Raw genomic sequence first — 19,576 nt, forward strand, 5'->3', positions numbered from 1 at the left:
TTGATTTTTCACTCCGGCTCTCCGTGTCAAAAACTCCTTTGTAAATGCATTTGTAAGTATCTGCAAATATGTGCATTTGACAATTTGGCGCCCGAACAGGGACCTTCCAGTGGATATCTTCAGTAGCTCTGTCAAGAGACGTGCTGCCAGTGGGGGGACGCCGTTCCGGAGGTGTAGATTCCAGGGGCCCCTGCACAAAGACTTAGTTTCAAAAGCAGCTGCATCTTATCCACCGGGCAGGCCTCTCCCCGCTTTCTCATGATGTCCCAGCGAAGTCCCTGAAAACATCGGTTTTTATCTTGACTGATTAGTCTGACACGGGCGGCCGGAGAGAAATCCAGGAAAAGCAGATAGTCAGGTAAGACTGTTCCTCGCTGGCTACTTGTCTGCTTTAACTTGCATTTGAGAGAATAATTGTTTTGGATAACTTATCATTTTTGGGAATGATTAGTTCTTGGTAAATTTGCATTTGTACAAGGTACCATTTGACAATTTGTATTACACGTGTTTTTCTTGTTTGAGTAATTTGCCCAGGCCTGGAGCAATTTGTAAGTTGGTAAATATTTGAAAAAGGGTTTTTTTTTTCTTCTTTGGTGCACATTTGAAAAAGGTTTTCTTTGGTGCACATTTGAAAAAGGGTTTCTTTGGTGCATGTTACATTTTGAAATTTGGTGTGCGTTGTCTTTTGAAAATTTAAAAGGTTAGATATGGGAAATAAGAAATGTTGGCAAGGGTTATGTCTTTGTTTTCGCCGAAATCATGTGCCACGTTTAGATAAAAAGCAACCGATCCCAAAAGAGGGAACACCAGGGTGGGACATGTTAAAGGATTATGGTTTAGAGAATAATTTGTATAATAGTATATGGCGCAGGTATACTAGACATTGTCCTGACCTCCAGTGGCCAGAGGATGGGTCTTTTGATTTAAAGAAACTAACCTACCTACAGGAATGTTTGTTTCATAAAAAGGCTAGACAACATATGTTTGAGGTATACAGAAAATGGGAAATGGAGGCCAATAAAAGAAAAATTAAATCAGATAAACTGATAGAGAGGGAAAATAGGAGAACCATCATGCAGAAGGCCGCCCTTTATCACCAGTCCCAAACCCAGAAAGGGATTGAATCTGAAGATAGAGTCCATAGGGCTCAGGTGGAGGGAAGTTATGTATCAAAGCCAACAGAAACCAAACATGCATTAGAGGAAGATGAGGTAATGCTACAGCTATTAGATAATAGCCCTACTGCACCTCCACCTTACACACCCCCTGCAGTAGCCCAACCTATCATGGGGGCACAGCAACAGCAGCAAGGGCAAGGGCACAATTTGGGAAATCCAGGTGCACCACTACAGCAGCATGTGCCACAACCACCACAGCCTCTAGCCCAAGCTACCCCAATAGCCCAAGTCCTAATCCCTCCGCCACCTGCCCCACCACTACCAGCCAGCGCTGCAAGGTTACCAATAATGTCCCCTGCCCCTAACACCCCAAATGGACAACGCCGACAGTGCAGAGACACACACTCACTTTCACCCATATGGAGCACACCTATTAAGGCGATTTCGCCCCCTAGTACCCGCTCCACTATTGGGGATGGGGAAAAACGGGTTATCAAGAATCAGTCAGAGAACTGGATGTCACATCCTATTTACACCCACACCGATATTATGGACACAATACAACAGATGTCACATTTTGGACAGCAATTAGCACTACTGTATATGATTGAAAAATTGGAGAGGGATTGGAAGTCTTGTATTACAGATTCTACCCCTCTCCCTTATGAACAAATATTATACCAATTATGGCGGGACAGTGTGGCTTGTATTCTTGATAGTAACAGCATAAATGAGGGAGTACGCATTTGTGTCATAGCCAGGGAAGATGTTCTAAATAGATATGACAAGGGGTACCCAATGAGGGAAGTGCACCCTGATATGCCCACTGCAGCTGCAGTTGCAGCAGCAGCTGCCGCCGGACGACCAGCTCCCGTGCCGGTGGCCCAATTTGTTCATATACCATGGAAAAGGGAGGAGGTAATGGCTATAAAGAAAGACTTGCCAGATCCTCGAAAGAATCCAGCTGGATTCTATCGGGACCTTAGAACTGCCATTTCCACCACAACTATGACACTCAAAGACATTGACTATTTTTTTGGTGTTTTATTGGGTCCTGAAGTTTGGCATAAAATTAGAAGAGTAGATGATGCACCTACTTTGGGAAATACATGGGGGGGTTTAGAAGCACGGGAAGCACAAAGGGCACCAGGAACCCTGCCGCATCAGGATATTTTAGATTTACCTAACCGGATATTGACTAAGTTAGAAACTGTTATACCTCTTCAGACTGTGGATTGGGGAAAACTTGCCACTTATAAACAGAAAATAGGTGAAGATGTCCCAGATTATTTTACTAGAATTGAACAAGCTTTCATAGATTTTAGCGGTCAAGACCTCGCCACCGTAACAGGTGTCACACTATTTGTAGAACGCTTTGTTAATGGTCTTCTACCTGAAATATCACAAAAATTAAAAGCAACAGAGAGTTCGTGGATGACGAAGGGACAGGCAGAGATTTTACAGATGGCACAATACTATGAGAGCAGGTACAAGGAAGAATTAGAAAAGAATGAGAAGTCAGTAAAAGAATTGAAGAAAAAGGTATTATTACAGCAGGCATACCCCCAGCGGGATACAACCCCTCAGCAAAGGGGTGGCCCACCAAGGGGACGGGGAAGGGGTCGAGGCCGAGGTGCATCTGCACCACCCCAAGACCGCCGATTAAATATCAACCAATGTGCCTACTGTAAGCAGGATGGACATTGGCGTGATACTTGCCCATTACTGGAAGGAAGACAAAGTATGTCACTTCATAGAGGGAACGCGGCAGGTAATGCACGAGGAAGAGGTAGAACTGATCAGAATTCGCAGAATGAGAATCAGGTCCCGCGTAACACTAATATTTTTGACAATGCATTTGAACGACAATATTATGCTGATGATTTCTTTTCTGAATCCTACAATTATTAGGACAGCCACAGACAGGGCCAGGGGCGAGTAAGTATTCCTGTAGATCAGAATGGTCCCTACATTGATGTAAAAATCGAAGGAGAGGGCCATAAGTTTCTTCTAGATACTGGTGCCACCAGAACATCTATTGCACATTCTGCAGTCCCCGGGGCTCCCCTGTCTGGGCTTCATACCACATCAATTGCGATTTCTGGAATCCCCGTGGTGAGCCCCATCTCAACACCTATGAGAGTAACTGTAGGCCCATTTACAGTACACACGCCACTCTCTTTAACATCAGGTTGCAATGAAAACTTGTTTGCATTAGATTTGTTAAAGAAATTAAATGCAGTTATTCACTGTTCAATGGATGGTGTCTATGTAACTATGGATAGTGTTTCCCCAACTCGGTGCATGTTCTCACAGGAATACGACTTACCCCCAGAGCTAAAGGAAATAGACCCTCGCTTATGGGCCAAAGGCAAGAATGATGTAGGCATTATGGATATCGACCCTATTGTAATAAAAATCAAACCAGGTGCCCGGTTACCTCGTGTTCCTCAATACAAATTACCTAAATCAAGCGAAAAAGGGCTCAAGGCAGTCATATCTGATCTTGTGCATGCAGGTGTCATAAAGGAAATAGTGAGCAGCCCATGTAACAGTCCAATCCTTCCTGTTGTAAAGAAACGAAATGATGCTAATAGATTAGATGGTGAGCAATCATTTACTGATAACACAGTATATCGATTAGTTATTGATCTCCGAGAAATTAATAAAATAGTAATTCCCCAGTTTCCCGTGGTCCCAGACATGAATAGTCTTTTCACCATGATTCCACCCTCTGCGTGTTTTTTCACCGTAATCGATTTGAAGAATGCGTTCTTCAGCATTCCAATTGCCGAAGAATCTCAATATTTGTTTAGCTTCGCGATTTTTGGTAGATCATTCGCGATGACAAGAATTCCTCAGGGATTTGTTGAGTCCCCGAGCATATATAGTCAATGTCTTAAACGTCAATTAGACCAATTCAATCCACCTTCAGGCTCTGCATTGTTGCAGTACATTGATGATATTTTAATTGCCTCAGATTCCATGACACAATGTAAGACTGATACTGTTGCATTATTACATCATTTAGCACCTCTGGGCCATAAGGTGTCCCTTCCAAAATTGCAGTATTGTAGAGAGGAGGTCACCTATCTAGGACACCTCCTCTCTAAGGAGGGAAGGAGATTACATCCAGACAGAATTAAACTGGTTCATACAATGACTGCACCACGCACCCCTTCTGAAGTCCGAGCATTTTTGGGATTTACATCCTTTTGCAGACAGTGGATTCCACATTTTTCACTTATAGCAAAACCATTGACTGCTCTGACACTTTCAGATGTGCCCTCTCCTGTACCTTGGACTGACAAATGTGAGGAGGCTTTTCAAGATTTAAAAAAGGCGATGTGCTCTGCTCCTGTATTGGGTAATCCGGATTACAGCAAACCATTTGTTTTATTTGTGCATGAAAAGCATGGCTGTACATTGTCTGTTTTGACACAGGATCAAGGTGGGAGACAACGCCCTTGTGCATACTTCTCTTCCACCTTGGACACTGTGGCGCAAGCTTTGCCTACTTGTCTTAGAGGAGTGGCTTCTGCAGCAGCTGCGGTGAAACAAAGTGAAGGGTTTGTTGGTGGCAATCCGCTCACTGTGATGGTTCCTCATGCCGTTGATATTTTGTTAAACAAGACACAGACGCAGCACCTCACCAGTGCTCGTCTAACGGGTTACGAATTAACATTGTTCAGTCCAAATATTACTTTGAAGCGGTGCAATGTCTTGAACCCAGCTACGTTACTACCCCTCCCTCAGGACAATGTGGAATTTGATCATAATTGCATTTTTGCCACTGAGGAAGAAACCAAGGGACGGGTAGACTTAACAGACACTCCCCTATCTGACCCACAGGGAGAGCTGTTTGTAGATGGGTCTTGCTTCAAGTTACCAGATGGTACGACCACTGCAGCCTATGCCGTCACCACAGTCAAAACAGTGGTTGAATCTCATAGAATCCCGCAAAATTCGGCACAGGCTGCAGAATTAATTGCCCTCACCAGAGCTTGTGAAATAAGTGAACATCTTAGTGTTAACATCTACACTGATAGCCAATATGCGTTTGGAGTAGCTCATAATTTTGGGCGACTCTGGGCGAATAGAGGCTTTATCACGTCACATGGCACTACCATTCAGCATGGCAACTTGATTGTGACACTTTTGAATGCTCTCAGCTTGCCCCGTCAGGTCGCAATCATTAAGTGTAGTGCCCACAAAAAAATTACTGATGATATAGGACGAGGAAATGCTTTTGCAGATGCTACAGCGAAAGCAACAGCACGAGCACCAGTTGACAATGCATATGTTGAGAGTAGCATCAAGGGAGAGCCCCAGAACGAAGTACTAGAAAATACCATGCAGTGTGTGAGAGATATTCAAGCAGAAGCAACAGCAGAGGAAAGGGAACAGTGGGAGAAGAACGGTAGACTAGACAGTGAGGGTTGTTACACAGATGACACAGACAGAAGAAGATGGATGTTACCTAATTGTTATGTACACGCTATGGTTACTATGGCCCTCAGTCCTGCACACATCAGTGCCCAAGGCATCAAGACAACTTTGGACCATGTTTGGAGTAATCCTCTGATATCCAAAGCTGCTAATAACCTGGTTAAAAGTTGTATGGTGTGTGCAGTGCACAATGCAGGAAAAGGGACCCCTACGCCCCCTGGCCACTTTGCCCCTCCTGATCTCCCCTTTGAAGCTATACAGATGGATTTTATCCACATGGAACCGTGTAACAAATTGAAATACGTGTTAGTGGTAGTATGCATGTTTTCAAAATGGATAGAGGCCTACCCATTAAAAGACAATGGTGCCCTCTCTACCGCCAAAATATTACTAAAAGAATATTTTCCTAGATACGCATTGCCACGATTAGTCTGGAGTGACAATGGCAGTCATTTTTCTAATGAGGTAATGGAGAAGGTCTGTACCGCCCTTAACATCAAACATCGATTTCATGCTGCAAATCACCCACAATCAGCGGGCCTTGTAGAAAGGTATAATTACACCTTGAAGAGCAAAATAGCTAAGATTTGTGCTGAGACCAACTTAAAATGGCCAGATGCTTTGCCCCTAGCATTAATGTCCATCAGGATGACTGCCAGTAGCAAGTCACGATTATCCCCCTATGAAGTTGTCATGGGGAGGCCAGCCAATATCTGGGGGGTACCACGACCAAAGAAGCTTTCTGAAGTGCAATATCCTTTGTTTGTAGATTACTGTAAACAATTGACTAAAGATTTGCGTTTGATCCACCAACAGGTCAAGGCCAGCCTACCGACTCCTCTTGAAGGCCCTGGTCACCCTTTTAAGCCAGGGGATTGGCTTATGACAAAGAATTTTCAAAGAACCAACAGTCTTCAGCCCAGGTGGCGGGGGCCAGCCCAGGTACTGCTTGCAACACAGACAGCGGTGAAAGTGGAAGGAAGGAAAAACTGGATACATGCTAGCCACTGTAAGCGTGCACCAATTCCACTACAAAGTACTCTAACAGCAGAATTACCATTGTCTCCTGATTACAGAAAAGTAGGGAGACAGGAAACACCTCCACAGGTTTCAAGTGCTACTTCTGCTCCTGAGGTGACACAGCAGCCCAGTGACGAAGAGTTACTGTTTGAAGATCAACAAACTCATCGATACAACCTGCGTCCTCGCCCATCTAAATGAACAGAATTTTGAAGGTGCGTAAGGTGGTGACCCCTACGAAAAGCTACATTTACATCACCCTGATAGCTCCTAGCTTGGAATTGCAAACTGAGTTTTTTTCTGAATGGCCAAGGAATCCTTTGCTCAGCAGAATACGGCACGCCTGCCTTCATGAAATACAGTTCCCCGCTTTCACCGCCACCGGCATTTCCGATGCCATTGATGTACCAGCATTAAAACGAGCTATCCTCACTGTTGTTACGCACACTTTGGGCGACGAGGTTGTAAATGACTGTGATGACTAAATTTTCAGCATGAACAGGAACACGGGTGACTAGCCTGTGCAACGACACCAGAACATTGGTTAGAACAATTGTCTCAACAAGAACACAAGCATAGTGGGATGCAGCTTGTGCAACGCTATTATCTGGGTTAAAAGCAGTGGGTAAATGGAGTTAACAGTTCTGTGACTGGCGAGAAAAACCAAGTACCAGTTCTACGGAAGCGGCCAGCCATTAGGGTTGGTGCGGTTTGTAGTCCCAGCGGTAAAAAAAAAGGTGCCCTTTTCTGTTTAATACTCAAGCACATCACTGATTTGGTTGAAAATTGCTGGCCTCCGCCCTCATTTTTGCTGAGACACTGAACGAAACTGACAAACTATACTGAAGACGAACTTTGAAGTATCGCGACTTACTCACTGGGAGTTGAGACTCACCAGGAGTTAAAACTCGAAAAGGAGAAGATAAGGGACCTAGGATCAAGCCAACATCTATTGTCCTGTATTTGAAAAAAAAAAAAAAAAAACTTGTTCATGGACCAACCAGTGCAGCCTAACTGCTAGAGTGGAAAGCACGGCGGTGCTGAACCCTAGTGGGTGTGAACATTGAAGGAAAAATTACTTATCTGTATCTATACATATATGATTATTAGTATAGTGATATCAATATTTTGCATTTACATATTTGGTAATTGTGTGGGTATATTTTTGAACACGCGTAGGCGGTTGAGACGAGTAAAACGGTATCATAGAAAGGTTGTAGGACCAAGGAGGAGAGCACAATAAAATTATGAAAATATATCCATTTGGCAGGACAAATATCCCTCTAGAGAATAGGGAAGAGTGGCCTTATAACTATTTCTACAAAACAACAATGAAGTACCTAGTGACCCTTATGTTAATATGTATAATGTCCAGTGGTGTTGCATCATTGTTGCAAAATCCTACCTTACATCCATTGATAAAGGTTCATGGAAAATTAGCGGAGACATTAAGTCTCACTGACTGCTGGATTTGCCGGCACTTGTCTAGACACCCCGAGGATCCTATAGGCCTTTATGAAGTACCAGTATCACCAAGCGAATATGAAAGAGGGGAAGTGTGTCTTGTACCAAATACCACTTGGAGATGTGACCAACAAGAATATCAATGGTACCCTAGGTGTGCGGTGCTCCCTAATACCCAGGCCGAATACAAGCTCTCCCCGATGCCTGGAGAGAATGCCACACTTAAAATGTTTCCCATATGTTTTGGTACCTATTTTTATGGGCAAAACCCAGAGGCAAAATACATGGGAAAGATCCCTCCTGAACAGTGTGTTTACACTTTGTTATTTGATATAAAAACAGGGAATTGGGATCTTGAAGGAGAGGAGAAAATAGACAGAAATTGGACAGCGTTAATTAATGGGACTCATCAAAATTACACTGTAAATTATTGGAACCTGACTGTGGGAGAAAATGAGATTCTAGTAGATCCAGAAGGATTGTTATATGATCCCTCCAGAGAACAAGATAGAAATGGGAAAAATTCACCTGTAATATTGTCCCGGGTTTTCCTTGGCCCCCTCTGGACGGCTAGATGTTCATATGTTGCACCCTGGGCAAATGTATCATTGCTAAATACAATCTGGGAAGATTACAAGTATTGCAATAATTCTGAGCATGACACCCCAGAGGGTGTAGGATTGCCCCGAATAAAATACAGCATTATAAATTCACAAATCCAGGGAGGCATGTACTTCGTATGTGGAAGAACTGCATATAAAGTACTACCTCTAAACTGGGAAGGGATATGTTCACTGGCATATTTGGCACCCAACATTACTGTGATATCAAATATATCATCTTCCCAGCCCCTTAACATGGGGAGTTTTGCACATAGGTACAAACGAGGGACACCCATACTGGAGGAGCGAAAGAACTGGGTATTTCAAGTATTACATGTTCTTATTCCAGGATTTGGAATTTTCGATTTACAACTGGCAATGATGAATATGTCAGCTGAATTAGCCATTGCATTTAATGCCACCAGGGAGGCCATAGGAAGTGTACAGATAGAGATAAACTCTGCAGCCCAATTGGCGATACAAAATCGGCTTGCCCTAGACTTGATTACAGTACAACAAGGAGGAGTATGTGTTTTAATCCAACATCAGTACCAGCAAAAGTGCTGTTATTTTGTCAACAAGTCATCAGAGATAGAATTGGATATTGGGAAAATAAAAGAAGCAGTACAGGTATTTGAAAAGGGGGGCCAATATGAAGGAGGCGATTTGAGTTTATCATGGTTATGGTCTTGGTTTGGGGGGTGGGGCTGGTTGTTTAAAGACATACTTTTTATAATAATAGCTATTGTATTAAGTTGTTTATTAGTACAGTGTTTACCTGCTCTCTGTTCCTGTTTAAAATTGTGTAAACTTCCGGCAGTGAAAATACTAGAAACAAATCGAGCTATGATGCAGAGAGAAGAGATAAATTCCCTAATGGCTATTGACCCCACTATCCTCACTACAGATACTGGTTGCTCATACCCATCGATTGTTTATGTCCCCATGAATGCAAATTTCAAGGAAGTAGGAGTAAAATTCAACATATATGAGGAAATTTAGAACTATTCAAACGTTGATTATGTTCAGAAGAAAAAAAACTCAAAAAGGGTCGATTGTTAGAATCCATTTTGAATTGCTTCGTTTCTTTTACACGTGTAAGTTTGAGCTTTTGTTGTCTCTGAACGCACTGTCTATCACATATGTTATCTTATGTATATTTGTTTAGGTAAAATAAGCCTGGTTCCACGCCATAGGCTTGCAGCTGGTTTCTTTCCCTAACTGGGGCACTGTACTCATTATAATTGTGTGTTCAAATAACTAACTGACCTCGGCTGTGGTATTTTGGGGAGGGAAAGGCTGATATCTATACCTTTGAACCACGTAATCCTTTGAAGGGTCTCAAGAATGTGGGGAGTCAGGCAGCTGCAGAAGGGAGGCAAGGACAAAGCTGGGAATGGAACCGGTGTGTGGAAACTGATTAACTCCTTAAAATATCTGTATGACGTATATCATTATTTACACATTTTATGTATCCTTTGATGTATGAGTATAAATATCACTGTTAAACGCTTTATGCTAGCACACTTTACTTCGGGCCTGGGATGCCAGTGGTAAACCTGTCCTCTTTGCTGCAGCAAAAATAAACAGACCTTTGGTCATTGATTTTTCACTCCGGCTCTCCGTGTCAAAAACTCCTTTGTAAATGCATTTGTAAGTATCTGCAAATATGTGCATTTGACAAGACGTTGAACTTCACTAGAGTCTGGAGCTGGAACACTTTTTAGGGTGGAGTGATGGCTTGTGAGCAGCTGTAGCCGGATAGGCCACATCCATATTTCTCAATGTATGTGTGAAAGTCACACACAATTGGTATGTTTGTGTATGATTATGTTTAGTGAGCACATTCTCTGTTGAAATGGCTTTGTGAAGTTAAAAAAATACTGCATTAAGAACTACTGGAAGGTTCAACCAGAGTCTTGCTTGGGAATACCTGCTCGGGTTTGTTTTAAAACTGGACTTTGGGACATTGTTCAGCACCTTTGCAATGGTGCACTAACAGGGCTAATCATCTTAAATATTGCTTACACACAGACCAGGACGTCTGTGACCAAGCCAAACCTGTCTTGAGACCAACTAGTGGGTCCTGACCCACAGTTTGGGAAAAACTTTTCTAATCATTTTATTTCAAGACCAAATGTATAATAGCAAATATTTTGGTCCAAGAACTTAGAAATTAAATTAAAATTATTTTTATAAAGCGCATGAAAGCCCATACGTGTCTTGGCACTGCTGCTGCTCTGAAAAAGGCTATAACGGATGAAAAAGGGCCCTTACTAGTTGATAAAAAGCCAGGTTTCTAAAGCTTTCCTGAAAGGAAGAAGACTGCTCATTGATTTCAGGTTAAGAGGGAGGGTATTCCAGAGTTTGGTGGTACTGGTTATAAAACTTCTAATGCCCCAGGAGGACCATTTACTTTTGGGAACTATGACATTCTTAGTCGCAGTAGAACAAAGCGTCCTGTAAGGGATGGACCAAGTGAAACTATGCTTCAGGTACTCTGGGCCAGAATCATGAAGTATTTTTAAAGCAAAACAGAGGGCCTTAAACACAATGTGCTTTCTGACTGGTAACCAGTGCAGTTTGTGTAAGGCCTGTGAGGCTGAATGGTATGTATGGATCCCTAGCAGTACGCTAGTCTTTGTTGCATGTTCAAATAAAGAGCATTGCAATAGTCTATTTTCAATAACACAAAGGTGGTAACAACAGTTTTCTGTAGTTCAAATGGAATATATGGGAGAACTTTACTAATTGTTCGGAGAGTGTAAAAGGATGCTGAGGTGATAGGATTGATGTGACCTTCGAAAGATAGTTTGTCGTCAAACAAAATCCCCAGATTCCTTGCTTTCTTAACCGGGGTCGGGAAGAGTGACAACTGCTTACAGCCACCAAGCAGGGGACCAGAAAGAAACATTGCCAAAGAGGAGCACCTCAGTTTTTCCTGAGTTCAGCTTCAAGCAGTTGTTGTTCATCCAGTTGCCTACTTCCACCATGCAGTTCTGAAATCTGGATGCAGTATCGTTCGGACTGCTAGACACGAGACTTCAATTTGTGATTCATCAGCATATGATACTTAAGAGAAACCAAAAGCTTAAATTAAGCTAGCCAGAGATATGATATATACTAAAAAGAGTAGGGCTCAAGATGCCTCCTGAGGAAACTCGGAAGGCAAAGAAATGGGATTAGAAGCAAATCCACTAATGGCAACAAATTGTTCCCGTTCTGAGAGGAAGGATTTCAGTAGGGCAAGTGCCCTCCCCAGATACCAATATTATGGAGACAGTCAATTAACAGGTCATGATTGAATAGCGTTCAATGGCGCTGAGAGGTCAAGTAAAATGAGGGCTGCACTCCCTCTCCTATTGAGGGCAGCTTATAAGTCCTTTGAGAACGGAATCAGAGCTGATTCAGTGCTGTGTTCACTCCTGAACCCAAATTGTGAGGAATCGAGTAGATGGTTCGTTTGGATAAAGGAGGCTCGCAAGATAGGTCTGTAGCTGCCAGGTTCAAACGGGTTGAGATTAGATTTTTTATTAGAGGAAGTACACGTGCCCTTTTCCATTGTTTGGGAAAATAACCTGAGCTGAACATATCATTGAAAATGTTAGTGAAAGGAGCTCCTATGATCTCAGGTGCTAGCTGTATTGTTTGAGGGGGGCAATGGTTAAGCGGAGAGCCGACTTGATGGAATTAAGAATTTCACCTGTTCAGCAGTGACAAGGGTAAAAGAACAGGGAGTTTATGTACCTGTACAGGGGAGTGAGTCATTGCATACCTCTGGGCCAGTGTGGTTATTTGAAGAAAAATTATTATAATCATCTTCTACTTTGGCCTGAAAGAAAATTGCCAGTGTGTTACAGAAGGCTTGATTACAGCTAGTGTTGCTTTTATCGCTGATATTGGAGAGTTTTTTTAGCTGTCATAAAAAGCTCTTTTGCTGAGTTTTTAGAGGATTCAATCTTTTGGCGTAAACTACATGGATTTTTCCTTCTGAATCAAAAATCTTGCAGTACTTAATAGTTTGTTTGCATTTGTCTTTCTAGGTTGTCGTATTTCTCCATCCATCTATGTTGCTGTCTACGACAGTGTTGTTTCGGGCTCTTGGTTTATCTGAATACCACAGTGCAGATGGTTTATTTCTGTGGTTTGCCTGTGGATTTTCCAGGATGAGACGGTTTACCACTGAACCAAGACAGTTGGAGCAGTACAGAGTTGCTCAGTACAGGTCCATAGTACGTTGGGATTTGTCCTGATTAGAGCTTGATTGAATTGAGTTGCTTCAATTTTATGCCAGGCACAACCTGTTGTGGTGCGGTGGGAGGTATTCATGGTGTGTGGTTTGCAGGGTAGCCTTAATTCAAACATGACCGCCCTATGGTCAGACCATGTCAGAGGCAGAGAGGCCGTGAACTTAAGAAAGCGACTGTCTGTAAAAATACTGAGCAAAGTATGGTCCGCAAGGTGTTTGGGGCATCTACCACTTGTGTTGGACATCGTGTCAAATAAAGCTTCAGAGTCTCTATCTGTTAGGACCTCCAAGTGGCAATTGAAATCTCAGAGTCCAGTAAACTCTGTGGAGAGGATATTGGATTCAAGCAGGGAGCTGCCTGCATGAATAAAAGCAGCTCTAGGACACAAGGGGCATAACAATAGTATTCCATTAAACGACTGGTTTTTGGCGAGTTCTACTTTAAACTAAAATGCCATAGGATACGTGTTAGTGGACACTGCTGAGAAAAGGCTGCCATCTGTTCATGGTATAATACAGCTACCCCCCCCCCCCCAACTCCTCTTTATGGTTCTGTCCAATCTGAAAATAGAGTACCCCAAGGGAATGGCAGAAACCAAGTCAGGACCTGATGTGAGATCTGGCCAGGTTTCAGTAAAGAATTTCACATCTAATTTGCGGTGGTCAAAATATTCTGAGAATTCGATTTTATTCTTTAACATACATCTTCCTTCTCTAACCAGGCTGGTGGCCTGGGTAATGTTGGTGGTGTGTATGTCTACTCTATTGTTTATGCCTATCCTGTTATTCATTAGTATGAGGCTACACCCCTGGCATTTCGGCGTGTCTAAGATACTATACGGTTCTAATGTGGTACACCGAGGGCTCTTGCCTCAGCAAGCAGTTCTTCTCTGGTGTCTCTGTATGAGGGAGTTATGGGACTGGCAAAGTCCAGGGGGTCTGGAACTGGGTGCATGTGGGCTTGCCTTCAGGTGCGTCCGATGCACAGCCACACTGTGAAGTGCTTTAAGTAGCCGCCCATTCAGGAGGGCGCATCAGAGGGCATGGTTGTCCGGCGCTTCTCAGACCAACTGAAAACAGGTGGGATAAATTATAAATAACTGGGGTCCAGCAACCCTCAATCCTACCACAGGCTCCCCTGGGGAGGATAATACTGGTAACTAAAAATAAACTAAATAAACAGAGAAAAAAAGGAATGTATAAAAGGAATTTTAAAACAGGCAAGAACCTTTGAAGTATGGTGCACAAGTAACGACAGGAGCCAGGCACCTCTTGATAACCGGCATGCAAGTGCCTGCAAGAAAATAAAACAAGCATTTGCAATGCAATGGGTCTCGCGTTTGTTCGAGTTAGAGTTATTAGTGTTGTAAATTCCTAACTGGACTTAACTTGCCACTTAAATTGTACATGAAAAGTAAAACAGTTGACATAAGCCTGCCAATTCAAAGCGCCATGGCCACCATGACCATGAGCGCAAAGGAGGGACACAAAAAGGAAAAGAAGTTCGCTCGCAGTCAAACGTATTGGCAATCGTGCAGTTATCCATGTAACAGGGGCAGTCTGCAAGGCCGTAACAAAACAGCCTCAAGGAGGGACAAACGGAAAGCATTTACCAATGATGATAAATGATTTTTGAAAGGCAAGCCCGGGAACGAGAGAATGCGATGGGCGTAGTTAAAAGCCCACCGTACTTACAACAGGTCAAAGCATTTGCACGCTCCACCTAAAAAGGATAAGACAACCCTTTAGGCAAAGCTGCGTAGACACACTGTGAAGCTCTCTAAGTAGCCTGCCGTCCAAGGGGGGCATGTTCAAGAGCGTGGTTCTCCGACGCTTCCCCGCGTGACAGAAAACAGGTGGGATAAATTAGAAAAAATTGGGTTCCAGCAACCCCTCATTCGTATTACAGGCTCCCCTGCAGAGGGTAATACTGGTAACTGAAAGAAAGCACTGACTATCTGCATTCACTTATGACCTTGAAAATTCAGAACTTTGCTAAAACTCTCCTAAAAAAATCATAATTAAAACTGACATATTTCCTAGTTCAGGGGATTAATTCGCTAAGTATCTAAAACTGGCTTGCTCTTCATATATCCATGAAGAAAAGTTCTCATTCATTCATACGCTGAAACATCTCTACATATCAGTCTTGTCTCTATAAGAACCTTAATACAAACAACAGAAAACTGACTGACTGACAATTTTGCATTTAGAAGTATCAGTTGTTTAAAAAAAAAACACGACGTTCCTTCTTTAAATTCAGATTTTGTGCACCATGCTAGAGAGGAGTGCATGGCGGTACCTTGGACTAAATTGTACACACCATTTTATTAGCCAGAATCTGAAAATTTGGAACAATTGTCGAGGAGGGGCTCGCTCCTTCATAAAAACGAAAAATCATAGAATACAAAGTGCCCTTCAACCCCTATACAAACAGACAACTACTAATCTTTCTCACTCAACTCACTCGAAGATGTTTGCTTTATTTTCCCCTATGACCCTGCAGGCTAAAAGGCAAAAGGTTCAATAGCCCAATCTATATCAGATATCTAGTATTTAAATAGAAATACCCAAGTTCTTGTTCTCACTGTCGCCAGTATTTCTTTGCCAGTGAGAGATGCTAATACTCTCCTATTGAAAGGTACTGCACCACTGGTCAGACATGCTTGTACAATACGTGTGTCGACCTCACACATATTCACCCTCCTGACAAACAAAATACCTGCAGAGACTTCATTGTGGTCGCCCTCTTTTCAAACTTATATTACCCTACAAAAAAAAGTTCCTTCACCATTCACTTTAATAAGCTCACCCTCTGAAACATCTGACTCCAAACTAATGAGAGAATCAAGATGACAAGTGTTCCTATAATCTATCATATTAAAGTGCAGATACTAAGGACCTGACGGTAAATAAAGGATTAAAGCACTACAAATATGAAATAAAGAACCACATATGTTTCACTCAGTCCATGGAGCCGCCTCCGCTTCACACAGCCCGGAAAGGTGAGTTGATTTTGTAAACGCTGGTAGTTCGGTGTGAAAGTCTGAAAGGAACAGGAGACAACAACCAGAAGCAAGACAAGGCACACGCGGAGGGGTGTGAGGCTCGGTATTCTCTTGAGACAACAAAGGCAGATCAGTTTGCAGAAAAGTGTATTCCACACACATCTTGAACCCAATCAATGTCTTCCGTACTAGCAGGTCAGTCAACAAGGATGTCAGTTGCATGAGTTATAAACACTGAATAATTAACAAAGCAGTATGTCATCCATCATGTACAAAAGAGGATTTCTGTAATACAGGCGAGACTGGAAAACGCCCTGCAGGATAAAAGACTACCTAAACCTAATCAGATTTGAACCTGCAATCTGCAGCCTGCACACTATAGAAGGCTGCATGCAGCAATCACAGGAACTAAATGAAACGAGTTGGTATTAAACATTAGGCAGGGCACAGGAATACAGAGCAACCAGGTCCACAGGGCGGGCATGGCACAGAAACAGAAGGTATACAATGTACAGGACAGGCACACCCGAGGTTCAGAATGTAAACAGAGCAAACGGGGAAGGGAGGGTTCAGATACTCCTGGCAGCCAGGGCACAGCACAAGCACGACTGGCAGCCAGGACAAAGACACCTGGCAGCCAGGACAAAGACACCTGGCAGCCAGGGCACAGGACCACAGGCGGGACTGGACATTTTGCAATGAATAGAGTTAACAGGTGACGCCATCTCATCAGGCCACGTGATCTGCTTACCTTTGACAAATTATTGTTTTCATGCATGACAACACCACAGCTTCAACTGAACAGAAGCAGGACTACAATTTCGTGAATACACGGATTTGTAAAAGAAACCCCATGGCCAGGAAAAGGTGCTCTGGTCTCACGGAGTCATCAGGTGACCCTAACAAGACAAGGAAGGAAGCCAACATGGCAGGATGCACAATGGAAAGCCTGGGCACAGAGTAGGCACAGCACAAAACGCAGAAGGGACATAGGACAGGGAACTGAAAGGACCGAATGGCTGGCAGAGGACAGATTAAGTAGACGGACACCAGGCAGCCGGGGTACACGCGTAATGCTTGCACAGACACGGAGGGGAGGCAGGGCATAACAAGTCCCCAAGGAATAAGGTCACACACGTCTTCAAGTCTCTAGGACAAAACTTTTCCAGTCCTGGGACTGTCTGTGACAAAACATTGTTTCCATTGAGTTAATAATATTGATCCAATTGAACGGACTTAGACCTTTAATTTATGGAGTAAACGGGTGTGTTAAATTAAAGTTCGGGGGCAGAAAATAGGTATCCCGGTGGTAATGGAGTCATCAGGTGACCAAGCAGGGACGGCAGCAGACCAGAGAGCAGGCGGGGTACAGGCACATAAAGCAGGCACGGCAAGGGTGTACTTACATAAAACGAACAAGATAAAAGCAAACTGACCAATACGGCCAGAAGAACACAGAACAGACGGAGCAGGCACAACACAGAGCAGGCAGGGTTTGGGCACGCCCGCCTAGCAAGTGAAATACGGGAAAATCAAGCAGGCACGGACAGCAGTCAGGGCCGGCAGGATTCAGCTCACATAATACTGAGGGCAAGCGAGGAACACAAGTTGGGAAGACGAGCACACCGACATATAAAAAGAACATAGAACAGGGATGGTGACATATGAACACAGGGTGGCAAGTAGGGTGCGATCGGCACAGTGTGCCGTTACTCACCGGCAGTCAGCTCACTTTGCAGCAGAAGCAGCAGCGGTAAGAATGCCGAGGGGACGGCCATGCCCGGGATCCTTGCTCCAGTCCGCTATGTCTCAGCTGTGGCCTCCTCTCGCCAGGCAGCTCTGCTCCTTGTACGGCGGAAACAAATCCACAGCGGCCTCGGTTTGCAATCCTGAGAGCAGCAACGGAGCCGACTGGAGCCAGAGCGCATGCGTGGCAGCTGAGGCTGGTACAGCGCCGCGTGTTGGAACACTGACCACACTGCACTCCCATGCCTGGGAATTAAATATATAATTCAACCATACTTCATTCGCGTGAAGTATGTACAATTATTCTAAAGCCAGTGCATCTTACAGATCCTTCACATCCGAGATACATTTTCTACACTATCTGCTACAAGAGGTAACACTATAAAGCTGGAGTGCTCTTTCGATGTAGTTCATGCAAGGCCTTTGTGATCTGGGTACACTTTACTGTCTGGGGTGCCTTATGCTGGTGGCTAGATAATAAGCAGCTTTTTCTGATCTCTCGAGTTTCACCTTAAGGATACGTGTACCTTTCGACATCATTCAGCCTCTTAATGTGTTTGATTTCATTTTAATTATTTTACTTTCTCCTGCTACTTTATATTTAGTAGAGATGATAATAAAACGAGTTTCATCTTTTATATTGATTTATGTTTCATTGCTTGTGGCTCGTGCTTTCTTTCCTCTCTGGTTTCCAGGTCTGTCTTTCCTTCTTTCCAACCTCGTAGCCACTTATCCAGTATTGTGTCACTGTGTGTTTGATGTGAGTGTTTTTTTAGGTTTCTTAGCTGCAAGATTGTGGTCAGTTTCCCCCTGGGATGATTACCCTTCCCACTTCACAGCAATCCACAGTTTTGGAGCTCGTTTCAATTCACATAAACTTACACATAAATACCCAATGACCTGTAAGATCTCATTTGAAATGTGTCATGTGTGTCTGCCAAGTCCTGCTCTACATGCGTTTTTGGATGCATTTCTGCAGACTTTCGGAATCGTTTTGAAAAATAATAGTTGCACAATTTCTTGTGCAGTTGAGTAACACTTAAATGATCTTGATTTTCCTCACTCTCCCGTTCCATAATTGAAAACGTATATTTTAAATCATAACATTTCCGGATGGTTTTTGATTGCATTGCTTTCTTTATTTGTGCAAAGTATTCCAGAAAAATATTGTGCGATAGGTGTAGTTCACTACATGTTCTGTTGGCTCACTCTTGAAATATAACACGTTGCTTAGAAGTCTGTCTTCCTTTTTTCTGAAAGGGTGCTATTTTGTTTTTGTTTTGTTTGTGTTCATTAAATTATCCAAAAGTCCTCAAGGTAAGTTTGTAGTAACTACCCCAATACATTTTATCCTCAGCAGAAAAAACATTCATGTGTTTCGACCTCCAGAAATGGGACTTTTCCCAATTGAGGTATTTATCAGGATTCCGATCTTAATATCTCTATAATGATGTACCCATTATGACACATTTTGTTCCATTTTGGGCAAATGTAACGGCTAGCTTTATAAACCTCCTCTAGAAATACAAGCATGACGGTATTTTCAGGGCTTGGCCCGTTGTACTGTATTTTATTGGAAGTAGTTCTGCAATAAAGAGAACGGGATATATTTTATTTTATTTCATCACATGTCGTAGTGCCTTTTGATGTATGTGGTCATCCATGCGCAATGGTGATTGCTTGCCCTCATGTTGTTTTCATTAACTTCTTTTGATATTGATAAAACAGTCAGTGAATTAATGTTTGCACATTGGCTTTTAAATCTGCAATACATTCATTTTGAGGCTCATAGCTGACCTCCCAAAATAGTGTCACTAAGGTGGTTCAATAAACTTGTTGCATCCTGTTCCAGCCATTTCCTAGGGAGACCCAAATTCATGATCAGCTTTATCAGAGCTTCTTATGCAGCATGTTGTATTG

At 43.0% G+C, this 19,576-nt stretch overlaps 1 protein-coding gene across 2 annotated transcripts in view; it reads right to left on the reverse strand.

Moving 5' to 3' along the window:
• ADAM9 (ADAM metallopeptidase domain 9) overlaps positions 1-17,845 on the reverse strand; it is a 463,250-nt gene extending 445,405 nt beyond the window's left edge. For both annotated transcript variants that reach the window (XM_069213868.1, XM_069213867.1), the window contains exon 1: positions 17,628-17,845. In XM_069213868.1, coding sequence (XP_069069969.1) covers positions 17,628-17,688 — 61 coding nt within the window. In that variant the 5' untranslated portion in view covers positions 17,689-17,845. The remainder of the gene's footprint in view (positions 1-17,627) is intronic.
• Between the last annotated feature and the right edge of the window lie 1,731 nt (positions 17,846-19,576).

Source organism: Pleurodeles waltl, chromosome 11 (assembly GCF_031143425.1).
Source record: "Pleurodeles waltl isolate 20211129_DDA chromosome 11, aPleWal1.hap1.20221129, whole genome shotgun sequence".
NCBI lineage: Eukaryota > Metazoa > Chordata > Amphibia > Caudata > Salamandridae > Pleurodeles > Pleurodeles waltl.